Genomic DNA, 19741 nt, shown 5'->3' on the forward strand with positions numbered 1-19741 from the left:
AGCAAACAAACGTGTATCGACGTCTAGTGTTCGAATAATTACGCTGCCTTTCCCGATTAAATAATTAAACGAAAAAAAAAAGAAGAAGAAAAGAAAGAGAGGACACACACGGACGAGCAAGACGAGACAGACAGTGAAACACACGTGGTCAACGGAGACAAAACATCGTCGCGAGTCAAGCAATTATTCAAACTGCGAATCTCGTCTTTATCCAGTTACACGCGAGCCGGACATACACGCAGAAACGAAAGAAAAAAAAAACACACAAAAAAAAAAGACACGCACGTTCGGCGACGATCACACACGCCCGCCGATCGCGAGCCGATTCGATCGATCGCCGTCGAACGGTCTCTTATATCGCTGCTAAGGAAGCAGAGTGTATTAGCAAAGAATTCTATCGCCACAGCCCGCATAAATATTAATCCGAACTGCTCGACTCGACCCGCCGCCTGATTTATAAACCAAAGAGATAAGACATAAGAAAAAAAAAAAAAAAGAGATGAAGATAATTTGAAGAATTATAAGAGAAAAATGGTCGATGTTCAGCGTTATCGTTTTATCCCAATTTTAAATGTTTACTGTATGATAACATTGTAATATAGTCGTTGGGCAAATAAAGCTCGTTTTTCGATATATACAATATAGATCGCGAAGACACTAGCAGGATCACCCCTTTAGCATCCCCCTTTTCCGTGCTTATCGACGCCAGATCTAGGTAAAACGCCTCCGTCCAACGTCCCATAAATTGCAGGTAGTTTCGTTAATTTTTCATGGTGTCCCCGTATCCTGGTGATCTAAAAATCCACCAACGAGCAACGTTGGGTTACGTGTTCCACGGCAGACGGTTCCACGCTGCCCTACAGGCAACACCAGTTCGAACATCGGATGTTGCAGAGCGTGAATTCGATCGATCATGGAGGAAGAAATCACTGTAGAAATGGAGAACAACCCATCGAGACCGGAACGTACATTACGGCCAATAGTGTACGCTTCTTGGTTCCTTGGTGTCGGTGTCGCCCGTCCAAGTAAGTGTCCGAAACCGATCACCGTGATCCTTCGACTGTTCCATTTCGGTGTCTGCACGGTGATCGTCGCGTTCAGCGCGATGGACTTCGCGAACTTCGGCAAAGAGTTCACCAGCAAGCTTTTCGAGATCATGTACTGCATGAACGAGACTGTCTGCCACGTATCCTCTTATTATTACGTCTATCACGTGATGCGACACTACGACAAGTGGCCGGAATTAATGAGGATGATGGAGTCGTTGGACGATCACATCGGGAAAGAACTACCGATTAACGACAACGGTGTCAAAATCAGACAGATCCTAGCTATCCTAACGGTCTGTCTATTCGGCCCTGTATCCCTAACTGTTCACGTTCTCTACTATTTCTTCACCGATCCGGAACAGATCTTCGCGTCCGATCTGCTGCTCTATTACACGATCGCCCAGACGTTGGCGAACAGTTTCGTCTACGACATCGTTGTGTACATGATCTGTTTGAGATTCAGAACCATCAACGAGACGATCAAGGGGTTGGACGAACGATCGGGGGCCTACTGGGCTGCCCTGAAGATCAGGAGGATCAGGAAGCTGCACAATGGCACGTAGATATATGTTGTCACGTAGATAATGGACTGTTGTCGGAATCCTGGATTACTGAAATATCCTGTGACTTACGTTATTACTAAAAATTCGTAAAATTTCTGACAGAAAGAAAAATATATTTTAGAAAAATAGTTTTATGAAGGCAAAAACCCATATATATTTATATTAATTAAACTTAAAAATAATGAAAAATTAGGACAGTAATTGTTCAATATAACCTGACACGTGTTAACGACGATGACGTGCCGATTTCTCAGAATCGTGAATTCAAGGTTGTAATTTTTACAATAGTTTAGTGATCCAGGGTATTAGAGTATTAGCGCGAAATTTTAATAATTTACAGTCTCTTGACTTCTATATCGTTCAATGAATTATAGAGGACCTGTCCCAATGCTCGCTCTGACCTTAAGACCGACCGGCCATTTTCTATACATTAAAATCTTATCAGTTCGAGGGATTTTTTGAACATGTTCCTTTTTTGTTTATTCCTTGCAGAGGCGTGTACCGTAATAATGACAGTGAACGACATTTACGGTGTGGACATGTTACTATGCTCGACGAACTCGTTCATAATGGTGGTCGCGAAGCTCTTCAGGATCTACATGAGCGCGGCAGAACAGAAAAACGGATTTATATTTCTGAACAACGTGATCTGGATGATCTACGGGTGGCAGTTCATAGTTATGTGTTGGGTCTGCACGCTGACGCATCGGGAAATAAATAAAATCGGACCGTACATCGGTGAATTCGTGCTGAACGCCCAACACTCGACGAAATTTAACAAGATGGCCGCGTTTAGAAAGTTCCGTTACAAGGGAGGAACACCGTTGAACATCTGCGAGGATCAATCCGCCATGAACCTGAACGGTTTCGGGATGGAAAGTCTGCTGCGTACAAATTTCGAGCGTGATTGCGTTCGAAACGAGGCGAACGATTTCTCGTTACAGTTGCAACAGCATCGCGTCAAGTTCACCGCTTGCGATTTCTTCGAAATGGACAACTCCCTGCTGACAAGAGTGAGTCGAGAAATTCATTCACTCTGATCAGAGATGTTAACTGAATTTTTATATTTTTTTTTTCAGTTCATCAGCGTGATCACCACGTATTTGATCATTCTTGTACAGTTCTACAAACCGGATGGTCTGTAATCCAAGGCCAGTACGCTGTTACGAAAAGGAACATAGAGACAAAATATTTACTTGGTTACGGTTATCAAAATTCGGGTCAACTCAGGTAGCCTATCCCTTCCCTCTACGACGCTTTGTAGGTAAATGTTCAGTAGTTGTGCGACCTTCGTAAGAGAACGACGTTGTCAAGTGTGAGTGCTTTGTGCAAGACACGTTTTTAAGCAGTATAAGAACGTTTGGGGAACACGAATATATTAATAGGAAATGGGAAAATGTGATTTCTTTTGAGTGCGAATTTCTATTAATCGTGTGTGGTGAACTTCGTCAAACGGATTACTTGAAGAAACTGTGAAATAGCCTGCAAAGATGGGTGTGCTTTTGAGAGTGCTTTTCCAAATAGGGATTCGGGACTTCATCGCCATTTATGAATAATTTTAACGCAATCCAAAATGGTAGAGGAAAGTAGCCACATATGGAATATAGCACTTATACCTAATATGGAATAGTGGTGGATCTTTTTATTGGAATACGAAAGTTGCTGGAACTATGAACACATTGACAGGATAATAATATAAATGGAACTTCGAAACTTGTCTAAGTTTGACAACCTAACCCAGAGCTAACCCAATAAACATACGTCAGTTAACATAAGCTTCGTGTGATCAATATGTTCACGGAGAAACTGAGAAGCGTCAGTCCGAATTCGACTGTTGTACGAGCAACAGCACTAGAGGATCAAATTTCAAGCGTATGTAGCCTCAAGTCAATTCACTATTGTTCACTTTGTTGTCACTCAGATGTATTTAATTAAAACAGATTAAATCTGGTAGAAGAATCTGCAATTCATTACTCACATCTATCGTATGTCCCCAGGAATTACAATTTCGGCGACAAACTTATGAAACCATTATGCAGCTTCGAAGATCGTACGAAAGAGTTACAAGTCACAGAAGAGGGAATTATTACTTGCGGTGGATAAATTACAATATTTTACAAGTCTGAATAACATTTAAGCCTCGTTTTACTTAATTTATGCACATATTGTTATAAATGTATTGTAAAATCGTATACATAAGTAGTATTTAAGGCAATTGCTGTGAAATTTATTCAAATACTATTGTAAATTGTGTATTTTCTTCAGATTTTTTTCAACAAAAAACATTTTAATGGTACATATGTGTTTATTAAGCCTGCACACTACCACTATCCCATATTTCCCATAAATAAATAAATAGTAACTGGTAAACTGAGTTACAATAATTTAAGTTAAACCCAGAACTTTTTGGTTAGTTCGCAAAGTCGCCACCAGATGGCGCTGCTTAAAAAGTTTTAGAATTAGTTCCAACTTTCGCCACCCACTGTTTGTGGGGGCGCCACCGTACTGCAGGGTTTTCCGCCATCTTGGATTTTGAAAAAGCGCGGGAAAATTTGGGATTCATGGGACATTCTAGTGGCGCCCCCCAAAAAACGGGTGGCGAAAGTTGGAACTAAATCCAGAACTTCTTCGATAGTTCGCACAGTCGCCACCAGATGGCGCTGCTTAAAAGTTTTGAAATTAGTTCCAACTTTCGCCACCCACTGTTTGTGGGGGCGCCACCGTACTGCAGGTTTTCCGCCATCTTGGATTTTGAAAAAGCGCGGGAAAATTTGGGATTCATGGGACATACTAGTGGCGCCCCCAAAAAAGCGGGTGGCGAAAGTTGGAACTAAATCCAGAACTTCTTCGATAGTTCGCACAGTCGCCACCAGATGGCGCTGCTTAAAAAGTTTTAGAATTAGTTCCAACTTTCGCCACCCACTGTTTGTGGGGGCGCCACCGTACTGCAGGTTTTTCCGCCATCTTGGATTTTGAAAAAGCGCGGGAAAAATTGGGATTCATGGGACATACTAGTGGCGCCCCCAAAAACCGGGTGGCGAAAGTTGGAACTAAATCCAGAACTTCTTCGATAGTTCGCAAAGTCGCCACCAGATGGCGGCGTGGTATTGATTTTGCAGTTTCCCGCGCTTTTTTTTGCTATTTATTGTTTCATATCATTTTGTTGGTAAATTGAAATTAGGAATAGAAGAGACAGTGCTGGGATTAATGAATAAACGCATATGTATGATTTAACTATTCTTTATTGAGAAAATCGTAAAAAAATATACAATTTACAATTGTATTTGTATAAATTTAACAAGAATTGTCTTAAATACTACTTATATATTTGTATGTATATTATGTATATTTCTGCTTACTCCTCTATCTCCTCCGATTCCCTCCAACCCCACAGCCCAGCCATATAAGCTACTCCCTTTCACCTAATCCCCATTCTACTCTCTCTCTCTCTTTCTCTCTCTCGTAGTTGCACGCCTTCGAAGTCCGCTGTAACATGCAGTTACAAAATAAATGCAAAATTCGCAGCCATTAGCTCGATGTTGTCTTCGGTTTACAATACTTTACCGATGTTAATACCGATTGCCTGAGCCTCATCACGAGGAGGTTGCTGCGAGTGGAAGTCCAAGACAGGTAGATGGAATCACAAGTTCTGCACTTATCCACATTCCACGATAAACCTTATAAATAACTTAAATCTTAATTATCTAATACCTAAACCAATAAAAAACTAACTTCCCTGTCGGACGTCTTCGTTCTTCAGCTTAGGACTAATATTATCTGACTAATATTATTGACTCTACTATTTAATATAACCTTTATACTCTAATGCTATCAATACACCCAACCGCCTCGACAGCTCACGAGAGACTGAAAATTTTCGACTGCTGCGTGGTTGCTTGTAGAATCTAGGGAGTGGGGATGTCGAATTGCGGAAGGTGGTCGACCTTTTCAGGTATCAGACGTACCTAACTGCAATAAGCTCGCGTCACTTTGTTTTCTCACAGACAGAATTGAAATGTTTTTGCCCGCTAAGACTTCCTTGAAGAATCTTTACGTACTTTATCGGTATTATTGAGCGTGACATTACAGGCCAACTGGAGCAACTTTTGTACGCGATATCAGATGGACAACGGCGTGCAGTGTGCAAGGGTATAGAGAATTATTGCAGTACGTGCAATAGGGAGAACGGATCTAAAGCTAAAGTCAATCTAGCCAGTATTTTTATAACAAAATAATAACTTTATATTGTGCCTTACAAGAAAAATAAAGTCTCTAATCTCACTATTAGATTATAATACATAGGAATAACGAACGAGAACGTGGCGATACATTAATAAATAAATGGAACATGAAGGAATAACAATCAGTGTGCTTTGTGGGATGAGTCTTAATCTACTTCTTCGATGGTTGGTCCAGCGCTGCCGCCAGTGGTAGTGCCACCACCTGGTGCCCCACCAGGGAAACCTCCTGCGCCAGGTACACCACCTTGGTATAGTTTGGTCACGATAGGATTGCAAATGGATTCCAGCTCCTTCTGTTTATCAACGAACTCCTCCTTGTCCGCCAACTGATTCGCATCCAACCAGGAGACCACCTCGTTACACTTGTCGAGCACCTTCTGTTTGTCCGACGAGTCGATCTTGTCCTTGATCTTCTCGTCCTCCATGGTGCTCTTCATGTTGAAGCAGTACGACTCGAGAGCGTTCTTCGCGGCGATTCTCTCGCGTTGTACCTCGTCCTCGTTACGATACTTGTCCGCCTCGTTCACCATCCTCTCGATATCGTCCTTCGATAATCGACCTTTATCGTTCGTGATAGTGATCTTGTTCTCCTTTCCGGTCGTCTTCTCGATCGCGGAAACGTTCAGGATACCTGAAACGGTAACGAATTATTTCATTAGACATCGCACACGACTTCACACAGGAAGGATATACAAAACACAGTAAATCCTCGATGAACGTTCGGCTGATTCTTTACTGAGGCTTAACACAGCGATAGAGTTTGGAATTCTGAAGCCTATGATATTTGTTTCAGCCTCATATGGCCATTAATTTATGAAACATTTAATGTTCAGTTCCCAGGAGCCTTCGAACACTCATCGAGAATTTACTGTATCAAGACTCGGTGTTAGAGTTATACATACCGTTAGCGTCGATGTCGAACGTGACTTCGATCTGAGGTACACCCCTAGGCGCAGGCGGTATACCGATCAGCTCGAACCTGCCAAGGCTGTTGTTGTCCTTGGTCATCGCTCTTTCTCCTTCGTATACTTGAATAAGGACACCCGGTTGATTGTCCGAATACGTGGTGAATGTTTGCGTCTGTTTGGTCGGTATCGTGGTGTTCCTCTTTATCAGCGTGGTCATCACGCCGCCGGCAGTCTCGATACCAAGCGATAGAGGCGTGACGTCTAACAGCAACAAATCCTGAACAGCCTCGTCGGGATTGATGGATTTGTTCAACTCTTTACCGTTGAAAAAATCTTGAAGTAACTTCTGTATTTTTGGTATTCTGGTGGATCCACCGACTAGAACGATACTGTGAACTTGCCCCTTGTCCATCTTGGCGTCCCTAAGGGCCTTCTCGACCGGCTCCAAGGTGCTTCTGAACAGGTCAGCGCATAGCTCCTCGAATCTGGCCCTCGTGATGGAGGTGTAGAAGTCAATTCCTTCGTACAGAGAGTCGATTTCTATGCTGGCTTGCGTCGAAGAACTCAATGTTCTCTTTGCTCTCTCGCAGGCTGTTCTCAGCCGTCTCAGGGCTCTCTTGTTGTCGCTCATGTCTTTCTTGTATTTCCTCTTGAACTCCTGCACGAAATGATTCACCATACGATTGTCGAAGTCCTCGCCACCTAGATGAGTGTCGCCGGCCGTCGATTTCACTTCGAAGATACCGTCTTCGATCGTCAGAATGGACACGTCGAATGTGCCACCGCCGAGATCGAAGATCAGCACGTTCTTCTCGGCGGCAGTCTTTGTGTCCAAACCGTAGGCGATCGCAGCCGCTGTCGGTTCGTTTATGATCCTCAATACGTTCAGGCCTGCTATCACGCCGGCGTCTTTCGTTGCTTGTCTTTGTGAATCGTTAAAATACGCCGGTACAGTAATGACAGCGTCGACCACTGTCTTTCCTAAATACGCCTCCGCGGTTTCCTTCATCTTCGTCAGCACCATCGAGGACACTTCCTCCGGGAAGAATGTCTTCGTCTCGTCTTTATACATAACCTTAATCTTCGGCTTACCATCGTCGTTCACCACCGTGAACGGCCAATACTTCATGTCCTGATGAACCGTTGGATCATCGAAACGACGACCGATCAACCTCTTCGCATCTGTAACGATTCAAACATGAGACATAAATGAGGATATTATCACTAGAATTATAGATAACTGAATTTATACTAAATTAAATTGCATAATACATGAATGTTTATTGTATACATTATAGTGTATTGTATAATACAGTATAATGTGATTTATAATAATAAATTATAGGTCCACCTGAGTACCCAATAAAGAACCTTGATAATTTTAATAATTGTAAAATAACAAATCCCAATTCCATCATTATTAAAGGATATCGATAGACTTTTGTCCTCATATCAACTTAAATGAAATTCATCTTTACATGTACAATATTCATACAGAGGTTTATGTAAGAAGTAATATCGTACGGGCACAATTATGAGGTTACGCGCATCTAATGACGATCGTGCAACGTGCGAAATAAACTTGGAACGCTGTAACACTTGGCACGAGAGAGGGAATCGCTGTTCGCCGACTGTCATCGTAACAGAAGCGAAACAAAGGCGTGTGTATCGTGAATGATAGTTGTCGAAGATCAGTAACGAACTCGATTGTATAAAATGCAGTCGCAGCCGTGTCTGCGAGTACGGTTTAATTAAATCATTCATAGATTCAGAAATAAGAATGACCGTCTGATTATAAATTAGATCGACGTATTATGTAATCAAAAATGCCAGGAAGAAAATAAGTATGCAAAGATTAAGTTCAATGTATCGATCGTGACAGTATATATCGAAGCAGATCATGAAGTCGATGGAGGATGGATAAAAAAAAAAAATTTTGTTGGAAAATTAATTTGATATCGCTTACCAAAAATGGTGTTGTTCGGATTCATCGCGACCTGGTTTTTGGCCGCGTCACCGATGAGTCTTTCGGTGTCCGTGAAGGCCACATAACTCGGTGTCGTTCGGTTTCCTTGATCGTTGGCAATGATCTCAACTTTTCCATGCTGGAAGACACCAACGCACGAATACGTGGTGCCCAAATCGATTCCAACTGCTGGTGCTTTCGACATGTTTTTATCGCTGTAAACGAAAGAAAAAAAGGAGTTAAAAATCATGCACCATTAAGAATATGTATTTTCTATGTATTCTTTAAAGAAAATGTGTAATTATTAAGAATCTTCGCGAGAACCTCTGACATCCGACTATATTTATACCTCGTGACAGGCTGAGTCATACGGACGCAATAAATCGCTCAAATAATCGCACTCGCCGGCTTTTTCGATCATTTTTATCAATACATTTCGCGAATACTTTCATTGCGTAACCGTAATCATAAATTTTTTGCTCAATTTTCAACCTCGTTGCACATACACAAATTTAAAGTAACGACGCAATAAGCGATAACGCAACAGTCACGAATTGTTTACGAGGATTGTCGACTGCGACGACTGTAAATGATGTTTGTAATCAGTTTAAATCGTACAGGTGACATTCAATTCTATTCATAGTATAATCAATTCATAAAAATACTATGAACTCGAATGACGATAGCGAACTGCGACGCAAATTGTCGTGTGAAATATCGAGCGTCGAAATTACGTTTCGCGGTAAATTACATAAATCAATACAACCGCAACAAAATATAGTGATACTTGGAAGGTAATACATAAGCCGTGAAGGTCAAGCAAAATTTGCCTACAATTTAATATGGAACTTTACAGACCGATTTACAGAACCTAAGATCGAATAAAAATTTGTACGAGCTTCTAAATAAAATAAGTACCTCAAATTCCATTTAAAGTTTTACTAAACCATCTAATAAACAATCATCTATGTATTATAAAAGTATAAAAACCGTAGGCGTGGTTTTAAACTAAATGACGCAACACCATTGCAACAACGAAAATTCAGAAACAGGAGAAGACGTTCCAATAAAAATTTTTTAATAACAAATATAGGATCCAAAAACACTGTTGTTGATTATTTATCGACCAAAAATACCACTTATGCAATAAAGTTACATTTCAGTTTGAATATTAGCTATAAAAATAATTTCACAAAATGGAATTAACTTTTGAAAATGAAGACAGATGTACTCACTTTTTGTATTCGTTCGCTTTTCGTTCGTCTCGTTCAGTCGTAGTATTATCGCCGGTAGCGCGATCACGATGTTCACGTGTCGGTTGTGAAATTCCAACTGAGCGGGAGGCGGCGCGACTGCTCCTTTAATAGTTCATATTTCGCGCTTCGAGAAACTTCGGCCCAACGACCTATGGCGCGCCAGCTCTGTAATGCGACGCTGCGCACCGAATGGCTCAGAAAGATCTCGTAGGATCCAGAACAAGGAGAAACACAACGAAGTTAGGCGCTACGCGTTAGCGAAAGTGAGAGAAAACTATGGACGAAGGAATATACAAGAAGGTGCTGGAAGGCGTTGTATTCACGTTCGCAAGTTATAATTAGCACAACTGACAATTTTCTTGTTTGCGTGACAATCGACCGGTCAAAATTATGTACTCGAATAATATCAGACGTACTATAGCGTTAATCATTATTTGCAGAAAATGAATATATATAGTGATCACTTCAACAGTGAATCATCTTGTTTGCTCAAAAATAACTTTAAAAGAGCTCTGTAAATCATTTTGTCGCCTTTTTTTAACTGTTTCAATTTGATAGTTGTATTATGTATAACTTAATTTTGCAATTTAATGAGCTGTTTGTTCACTGCCATTTTGATTATGTAGATTATAAGGATTATAATCAGATCGATAAATGAGTTAAAGAAGCTATTTTGTTTACAGTAAGAGTATGTTTAATATACTATAACATTGAAAATAGTATGAATTATCGAGTTTTATAGGTTTTAATTCAATCATTTGTCTATCGAACGATTCCAGGTAGTTCGATGATTGTGCAAAAATAATCAGCAACAAACATATACGTCGCGTTTCGAAGCAACTTTGTATTTTACATTGACCATACGCCTTAATTTAAGAAAAATCAACTTTCTGTTAGTGAATGAGTGCAAACGTTTTTGTAGCTGACTATTACATCATATGAGACGTAGTATTAAAAACATGATAATAAACTAATAAAAATAACTCTGACCAGGCGGTGATTATTGCCAATTCGAACAACAGCGTCGACATAAACCGAAAATGAATTTTAAAACCCGTACTTCCTCGAATTATCTATCTACGCAACAAATTTTCCCTTTGCAATCGATTATCGTCAGCCGAATAATTGCCCCTCTAGAAGAGAAAATGACGTAAATTCTGATGAAATATTGTGTCTGATGAGATCATATTATTTGTTGAATTCTCCTGAGTCGATATTCTAATGATTTTAATCACTACTTGACATTTTATACGTGAAAGAAAAATGTAAATAAAAAAGAACTTTAACAACCATCTACCACAAGGAGCCCAAGCTACTAAACAATTAGTAAAGGCTCTTACTGCTAGATGGCGATTGGTGTCTTCGTCTAGTGGTAGAAGGGTTGAACCACCGACTAGGTGTAGGATAGACCGTAAAAAGTCAGGGATTTTCAGGATTGAAAGGACCAAATTGGGAGCAATTTTTTAAGATATAAATCGTTAAGGTACGTTAACATTCGGCGCCAACTACTTTCCGGTGTAATTAATCGCTCAAAATAATCGTCGTCGGTCTCAAATTATTCCTGACGCCTAAATGTATGGACCCAATAGTGCAGAACCCCTGAATTAGTAAAATTAGTTATCCCTGTATTACCGTAGCCCCTTATAGGGTGGCAACCCTACTTGCAACAGATTTCGATTACATTTACACCGCTGAACAGACATCATTTTTCCTCGTCACACGTTAAATTCGAAGTTTAAAGAACGTAGAATAATACTCTCTAACGGTTGGGAACCAGTAATTACAAGAACATTGTTAAAATCACATTTATTTGCAACGGTTGACACTGTATTACGTCATGCGTACCCTGGTTAGTTCACTTTAGACAGCTCCTACACCGTTATACGGACAGATTTCGTTTAGATAAAGCACTCGATTTGTAGCTGAAAGTACGTAGATTAATCCACTGTTATTGATAATAACAATAAACGACCAGAACACTGTTAAAATCGCATTTAATTGCAGAATACCACTATTTTTGAACGGTGGCGCCACCCGTGGCCAGTCGCTGAAACTTCTAGCCATATAATTGGCTAACAGTTTCAGCGATTCGCCACGGATGGCGCCACAGGTAGATATCTCAGTAATTAGGCGCTGAAAATGAACGCCGTTAATCTCAAATTATTCCTGAGGACTTAATGCATCAACCCAATACTGCAACACCTCAGAATTCGTCAAATTAATTATGCCTGCAATACCGAAGCTACCTCATGGAGCGGCAACCCTCATTAGATCGCATTTACATCGCTGAACGGGCATCATTTGTCCTCGTCATGCATTAGATTGGAAATTTAAAGAATGTACATTAGTACTTTCTAGCGGCTGGGAACTAGTAATTACAAGAACATTGTTAAAATCTCAATTGTTTGCAACGGTTGACACTGTATCTTGTCATGCATACCCCGGTTAGTTCACTTTGCACAGTTCTTACATCGTTCTACCGACAGATTTCCTTTAGATAAAGCACTCCATTTGTAGCTGAAAGTACGTAGATTAATCCACTGTTATTGATAATAACAATAAACGACCAGAACACTGTTAAAATCGCATTTAATTGCGGAATACCACTATTTTTGAACGGTGGCGCCACCCGTGGCCAGTCGTTGAAACTGCTAGCCATATAATTAGCTAACAGTTTCAGCGATTCGCCACGGATGGCGCTACCGGTCAAAAAAATAGTGGTATTCCGCAATTAAATGCGATTTTAACAGTGTTCTGGTCGCTTATTGTTATAAGAATACCACTATTTTTGAACGGTGGCGCCACCCGTGGCCAGTCGCTGAAACTTCTAGCCATATAATTGGCTAACAGTTTCAGCGATTCGCCACGGATGGCGCCACAGGTCAAAAAAAATAGTGGTATTCCGCAATTAAATGCGATTTTTACAGTGTTCTGGTCGCTTATTGTTATTATCAATAACAGTGGATTAATCTACGTACTTTCAGCTACAAATGGAGTGCTTTATCTAAAGGAAATCTGTCCGTAGAACGATGTAAGAGCTGTGCAAAGTGAACTAACCGGGGTACGCATGACAAGATACAGTGTCAACCGTTGCAAACAATTGAGATTTTAACAATGTTCTTGTAATTACTGGTTCCCACCTGCCAGACAGTACTAATCTGCGTTCTTTAAACTTCGAATGTAATCCATGACTAGGAAAACTGATGCTTTATCGGTAACGTCGGGTATTGACATTAAAATGGGAAGGGGCTTCTGAAGCCCTCAAAGCATGGGACAGAAAATTACATTGCTTATTAGGTCTATTCTTATATCTCGTCTGTGATTGAACTAATTGGCTAGTAACTTCAGTATTTTTTCACAGAGGGCGCCACAAATCTATTCGAACACGTTCAATCTTAATGCAAAATACTACAGCTGATAGTTATTTATAAACATATTGCTCAGAGGTATTTTACGAACATTCTAACACTGAAAAATGTTTAATTATAATATGTGTTCTCGTTTTCTTTGTATCTTTCAAATTGCTGTATGTACCATTAAATACCACAGTATAAGAAAATGCTTCCATTTCGACTGGTAGATCTCGCCAGAGGGTGTTGAACAACTATTTCAACTTTCGGTATATTTCTCTGTAGATATGTAATCCCAGACTTTCAGCGAGGATCGTTTAACTTTCTCGAGTTCAGTAGTAAGCAAAATGGCGTCAGTGTGGATGGTGATGTCTTTGGCGTTTTCGTTACTCCTAACACCGTTTCTTATGTTTTTGCTTGCCATTATATTTCTGGCCTCAATCGGAAAGTCACTCGGCGTTAGAAGGCTCTACATAAAACTGCTGTTGGCACTTTTCGAGGTAAGACAATTCTCATGAACGAACAATTACGTCCTCTAATTGTTATGCTGTGCGAAGTAATTTTGAAAATCGTGAATTGAATCGAGGATACCTATCCGTTTAATGATATGCCGTAAAATAAGTGCGCTGATGACGTATCGTTGTCTATACAATTGAGCGAGTTCTATCGTTTTCTGACATTATATCGTTCGCAATGGAACTCGTCATCAAGAACACGTGTTACATATAAAAATAGTTTTACGAAAGCGTCACATCCAAAGAAATTTCGGCGAGATGCTTCAAACTTCATTCGTATAGTTCGATGGATTTAAATTTCAATTAGATGTTACAATTCACGTCAGATTTCAAACCTTTTTCTCGAACAGTTTAGTACCTATTAAATGATTCTGACAATTCTGTTTACACGTCGATGATAGTATTCCATCAGTTACGTTCCGATGTGCCGATCAATGAAACACACGTATCATACTCAGACCATCCTTACTTTACTTGCTACATATTTACCGATCAACAAGTATCTATAATTTATTTTATATTTTTAAATGACGAAAAAACATTATATTCCTTTACCTGAAGGTAAGGAGGGACTTCCATCGTGCATATTTTAAGACAAACGACCCTCCTAAATAAGAGAGCGTGTTGGAAGTGGATTCAAAGACCACGTTCATCCTTGACAGTGAACGCAGATGACACAGTCATGAAGCAACTTCTTTAACGTACAAAAAATGATTAGTAACATTGACTCTTTTAACAAAAATCAGCATCAGAAAAGAATTTATTTCATCTATTAATGGATTTACGAAGTTAACATAGAAACTACATAAATTTATATCATTTTTTGTTTAATTATGCTCCACACATTTGCATATATATAGAGTCTAATGATCAGAAATTTATCTTATCGAAGTCGTTAATGGAACTTATGGACGACCGAAAAAAGAGATTTTCCAGGAATTATCATTTCAAAAATTATAGACTCGACCAGTTTTAAATTTTGAACAGTGTACATAAAAAAATGTTGTAATATAAATTGTTTCTAAGGTTACTTTCTTCTAACGGAGTCTACGTTAACAGATGATAATTATCGTATTAATATTTTTAATTCTATTAATGCTATAGAAAAATCCAAATTTTTCGGTAGGAATGATAATGAAGGTGGGATATGATCATGGACTTTACAATATATTCAAATGAATCATATTGTCTCGAGTATCTCCGGGAAGCTCTGTCTGCTCCATTTGAACGACAGATTTTTTTATAGCATTAATTGCGACCTTTCTGATAAAGATAAGAAGCAGCAGAATTTTTATATCGTTCGTTCTCGATCATCTTGCCATTCGAATGTCTGGAATTCGTTTCAGTTATAGGAAACTTTACGGACGTTGACACCAATTATCTAGATAAATGACGAAGAATGCATTATACGTCTGAAATTATAAAAATGACAGGATCTACAATTCCGAATGAATAGAAAGTCCAGATATGTGACACGTGCAAATATTGATACGGCGTTCACGTATTTATTACCTTATTGGAGAGAGTGGAGTGTCAACGGTTCTAGCCGGCGTACACGGAAATATTAAATTGGAATTAATTTGAGGGTACTTTGGCGAACCCACGACGGCATTATGTTACACGTAACAAGTCCGTATTGATTTAGAGCCGTCAACAGTGTAGTGTCAGGCTCTCTTGCCATTTGTATAATTACTGTACGAAATTCAGTGGGAGGTGTTGCTAAAATCGTTAGCGTACGCGTACCCTAAGCTTCCACGGGGTGGGTTTCGTGTGTCACATCCGGTGAACATGAAAAATCATCGGTGCAGTATTTGAAATTCGTGGCAATGTGTGACTCCCTCAGAATATCTACCACATGAATTGAATATTAATCGTGTTCAATCGAAGAATAAGAAAGCAGGATGCGCGCGTTTTCGCAACAAATATGACGGTCGAAATTTCGAAACTGGATGCACTGAACTCTGAAATATTCTCAGCTTCGGCCACGTTCAAATTCTTTTTATCGTCGATTAGTCTATCAATTACGATTTTCATTTTGTGTTTAAGTGAATATGATAAATAATAAGGTGATTGTTCTAGCCACCATGCCGATCAATTAAACTTAAAGTTCCGGGTAAGACGCTTTTATGTAATATAAATCTCGATAATTACGGGCCCGATAAGAGGACTCTGTTCCAAGCGGTTTTTCTCTAAATTATTAATCGACGACACTATCGCGGATCGTGCTAATTGTTTTATTAGCTGACACTCGACAAGGGAAAAATTATGAAGTTCGATAACCACCGTTCAAAGTTCATTATCGAAAATCTGAGGTTGCTGCAGAAGTTGCGGACCATCGTACGACTATGCATATCATTACGTTTCCCGAGCATTATTTTGAAAGGCAAATTCTCGTGATGAACAGCATTTCTCCGTTTTATTCCAAAATAAAATTATCTTGATCGGATTCAGGGAAGTCCATCTGATATAATGAATTCGGTTATAACCAGATCGATCTATTTTATCAAAATTACTATGGGCCGCGTTATCACTATGAATCCACAAGAATAATATTACAAAAATTCTAGAATAAACGTATGGTACCACTTACAAAAATATTGAAGACATCAAAATAAAAAGAAAAGAAAGAATTGTGAATTGTGGTCTCTCGAATAAGGAAAAATAATGCACAATTTCATGAGACCCAAGTAAACTATTATTTCATTCGTTGTTTTCAAAACAGTGTCATACCACTGACCATCTTTTTTTTTTTATTATTCGTTCGTTCCTATTCTTTTATGCAGTCCAGTAAGACCGTTAAGAAAAACATCGTATTCGAGTGGATGTTTGCTTTCGCCCGAATAGATTCACGCACCTTTAGCGATCATTCAGGAAACAGTTGATTGGTCCGCGTTCTGATAGCGACTACTTGGTATTTTCTGTCTCCGTTGGGTCGGCTAATCTTGCTAACGCAAAGAAGGTCGTTCACCGGATACAATACGATAATGTGCGTGTGGATATTTCGCTTTGTTCGGTCGGACAGTAAAGAACAGCAGGGGCCAGCAAAGCTCTAATTAACCTGTTAACTGGGGGAACGACAAGTCAGCTCGTCATACTATATTTTCCAATGGTTTTCAATTTTAACGTTCATTTACCTACGAACTCTTAAATGCCCCACTACAAGCTGGTTATTAAATGGTACTCACGAAATGTTTTTGTTCTTTTTCCGTTGCGCCTGTGACGAGTAAAAAAAGTTCTACAAGCTTCCCACTTAACAGCCTAATGTGTTGCGCAAACTATTTGAATAAATACATTCACGGAAACACGTGCTTCATTTGCGATTTAAATTGCCTTGTTCGTCGGGCAATATTGTGCGCGTAATTTAGAACACAGTAAAATTATGGAACTGATCTGGGCTGAACTTCGACGAGTTAATTGGATTCGAAAAAATTTATTCTTAACCCTCACGTTCCTTTGGGTCTCCAGCGACCAGTTAACCAACATACTCATCGAATTGTCCATACGTCGACGAAGTGAACTACGTTTTGTATTTATTCGTGAAATCTCATCACGGGTCACGATTTACCCAGCCGTCGGCTCTGACGATCCATGAATCACCTCGCTTTCGAATAGCAAAAACAGGACCGCGATCGCTTCCTTTTGCGATCTCAAATCGTGAATTCCGAGCGACGGAATTAATTTGCTGAATTTTGAAATATGACACACACGACGCACGTTTCACTTTCGAGGATGCTCACTTTTTTCCAGCAATTTCGCGGTGGTTGCGTCAGCAGGTTTCATATGGTAAACAAGGCCGTAGCGAGCTAAGCGCAGAGAGACTCCACGTATTGCGCTCGTTTGTCATAAAGTTCGTAGTAATGTTGTGTCGACGAAGGATCTGGAATTGAATCCGAAGTCGGAACGATCGTAAGGACGTGGAATCGTTAGCCTAGATTGTGTCTAATAACTCAAGATATATTATTCTAATTTCGTTGTGATTGTAGGTCTGAGAAGTAGGGGGATAAGTCCCTTAACTTCTGGTTTCGAAAGATAGCTGTATCTGGACTTTAGTACCATCCAATGTGACTTTCACGACTCGAAGGAATACACTGGTCCCAGGACTCGTAGGATCTCGAAAGATACTGTTCCTTGAATTCTCAAGACATCGAGGAATATATTGATCTCCTGGGCTTCCAGGTCTGCAAAATATACAGAACCAAAATTTACAAGTCTCCGAGGAACACTGATGCTAGAATTCCAAATGCATCGAATAAGGCCAATATTCGTTGACGATCTATGCTTCAAGAAACATCGATCCCAAGGACTTCCAACATTCCTAATGGGTTCAGATTTCTTCAAACTTCGAGAGAACAGTGTTTGGGGAAAGGGAATCCTACGATTCCCAGAAGCGCCCCCAAAATGGCCGTCCTTAAGATTTTCCGTGTCACTATATTAGGGATCCAGTCGGAGTTCGAGGAGTTGGGCAATTCGTCTGCCAATCACGCAAGATTTTTCGTCCAGTCACACGTTCCGGACGTGATCACGGGAATATCTCTGATGAATGAACAAAACCGTTCGTCTCTGTATGTATATGCTTGTAGGCATAGTACAAAGGTTGACTGTTGTTGCACCGTCGCGTGCGTTGATGAAGAAAAAGAACATCGCTTGGACGTGACATTATAACCGAAGGGAGATCGTTGGAACGCGAAGTACAAAGTCCACGACGTCCTCTTTTTCGTCGGGCTAGTTTGTCCGTTATCGTTGAACCAAATGTGGTTTTATCGGGCTTTGCAAAACCCACGATAGACAGAGCAACTGGTTAGTAGGAAGCACGTGTCGAACGAATGGTTTTTTTTATCTGAGCCCGACGCTTTTCATACCATCCACGAATTGAATTTTTTTGCGGGGACATCTTCTTTCAGGGAAGATAATTTCGGTATCTTCTTCATCGAGGTTACTCGGTGACCTTCGTTGTTGGCTGGGAAACTTCCGCCGCCGTTAGTCATTCGACTACAGCATGAACGTGGCCGGCAATCTCTGAGCTGGAAATTATTTTTTGTAATAAGAAGTAAGATAGATAAAGTTCATTCGCACTTTTGGCTCGAGAACGTTTACAGTATTGCATGAGTTAACTGTGTATTGGGTTGTAAGTATTCGGATATTCGAACTATAACGATTGAAAAGATTTTCACGATCAAGTGTGAACAATTATATTATGATCAGATTTCGATTCAGTGCAATCAAAAATTCGATCACTTCGAATATTTCGGAATATTCAATATTCGAATTCTACTGTATTCGAATTATTCCAAAATTCGTAAAAGCTCTAGTTTGAACAAGTTAGAATTACTTATTGCCTCTGCTATAAGTGCAAAATTAGAACATTAGAGAAACTATAATATTCATAAATAATTTTGGGAAGATTTACCATAACAACGTAAATATTTTTTTTTATTCAATTATAATCAGTTATTAAAATAATAATAAATCATTTTTACGTTAACAGGAAAGTCAATAACATACAATTCATAGTAAGCATCCATTGATGCTTTGTTCTCTGGATTTGAACATAAATATAGAAATCTATTATTGGAATGTTTTTGTTACTGACCGCAAGTGAATTAGTAGTTTGTCCGTTATCGGAAAAACAAAATGACGGAGCAGATTTCGCTAGTGATATCTCTTAGTTTAATTGTAAATGTACATCACACCAGTACAGTGCAATAATAATTGCTCCTTATACACAACAGTTTTGTATTGAAATTATCTATCGCGGTTGAATAATAATATACAATTGAAAATTGAACTCGCTGAATGCACCAGCCAGGTATCTCTTCGACACGTTTACTTTTCGGTTTCTTTCGTCGTTCTTTTTTATTTTCAATAAATTATCCTGTTTGCAACGCGAGCGTCG

General features: G+C 39.6%; 3 protein-coding genes across 5 annotated transcripts in view; 2 read left to right on the forward strand and 1 right to left on the reverse strand.

Moving 5' to 3' along the window:
• Window positions 1-913: 913 nt before the first annotated feature.
• On the forward strand, window positions 914-2757 carry LOC107191147. Its single transcript, XM_015580113.1, has 3 exons — window positions 914-1604; window positions 2105-2625; window positions 2692-2757. The coding sequence occupies exons 1-3, from the start codon at window positions 914-916 to the stop codon at window positions 2755-2757; spliced, it is 1278 nt and encodes a 425-aa protein (XP_015435599.1).
• Window positions 2758-5932: 3175 nt separating this feature from the next.
• LOC107191170 (heat shock 70 kDa protein cognate 4) lies at window positions 5933-10075 on the reverse strand. The gene is made up of 4 exons (XM_015580140.1): window positions 9963-10075; window positions 8728-8942; window positions 6756-7943; window positions 5933-6484 (listed from the first exon to the last, which is right to left on the reverse strand). Exons 2-4 carry the CDS (start codon window positions 8930-8932, stop codon window positions 6000-6002), a joined length of 1878 nt encoding a protein of 625 aa, XP_015435626.1. The 5' UTR covers window positions 8933-8942; window positions 9963-10075; the 3' UTR covers window positions 5933-5999.
• Window positions 10076-13680: 3605 nt separating this feature from the next.
• LOC107191171 (glycerol-3-phosphate acyltransferase 3) overlaps window positions 13681-19741 on the forward strand; it is a 10349-nt gene continuing 4288 nt past the window's right edge. For all 3 annotated transcript variants that reach the window (XM_015580141.1, XM_015580142.1, XM_015580143.1), the window contains exon 1: window positions 13681-13833. In XM_015580141.1, the coding sequence (XP_015435627.1) occupies window positions 13681-13833 (153 nt within the window). The remainder of the gene's footprint in view (window positions 13834-19741) is intronic.

This window comes from Dufourea novaeangliae, unplaced genomic scaffold (assembly GCF_001272555.1).
Source record: "Dufourea novaeangliae isolate 0120121106 unplaced genomic scaffold, ASM127255v1 scaffold241, whole genome shotgun sequence".
In the NCBI taxonomy this organism is placed as follows: domain Eukaryota; kingdom Metazoa; phylum Arthropoda; class Insecta; order Hymenoptera; family Halictidae; genus Dufourea; species Dufourea novaeangliae.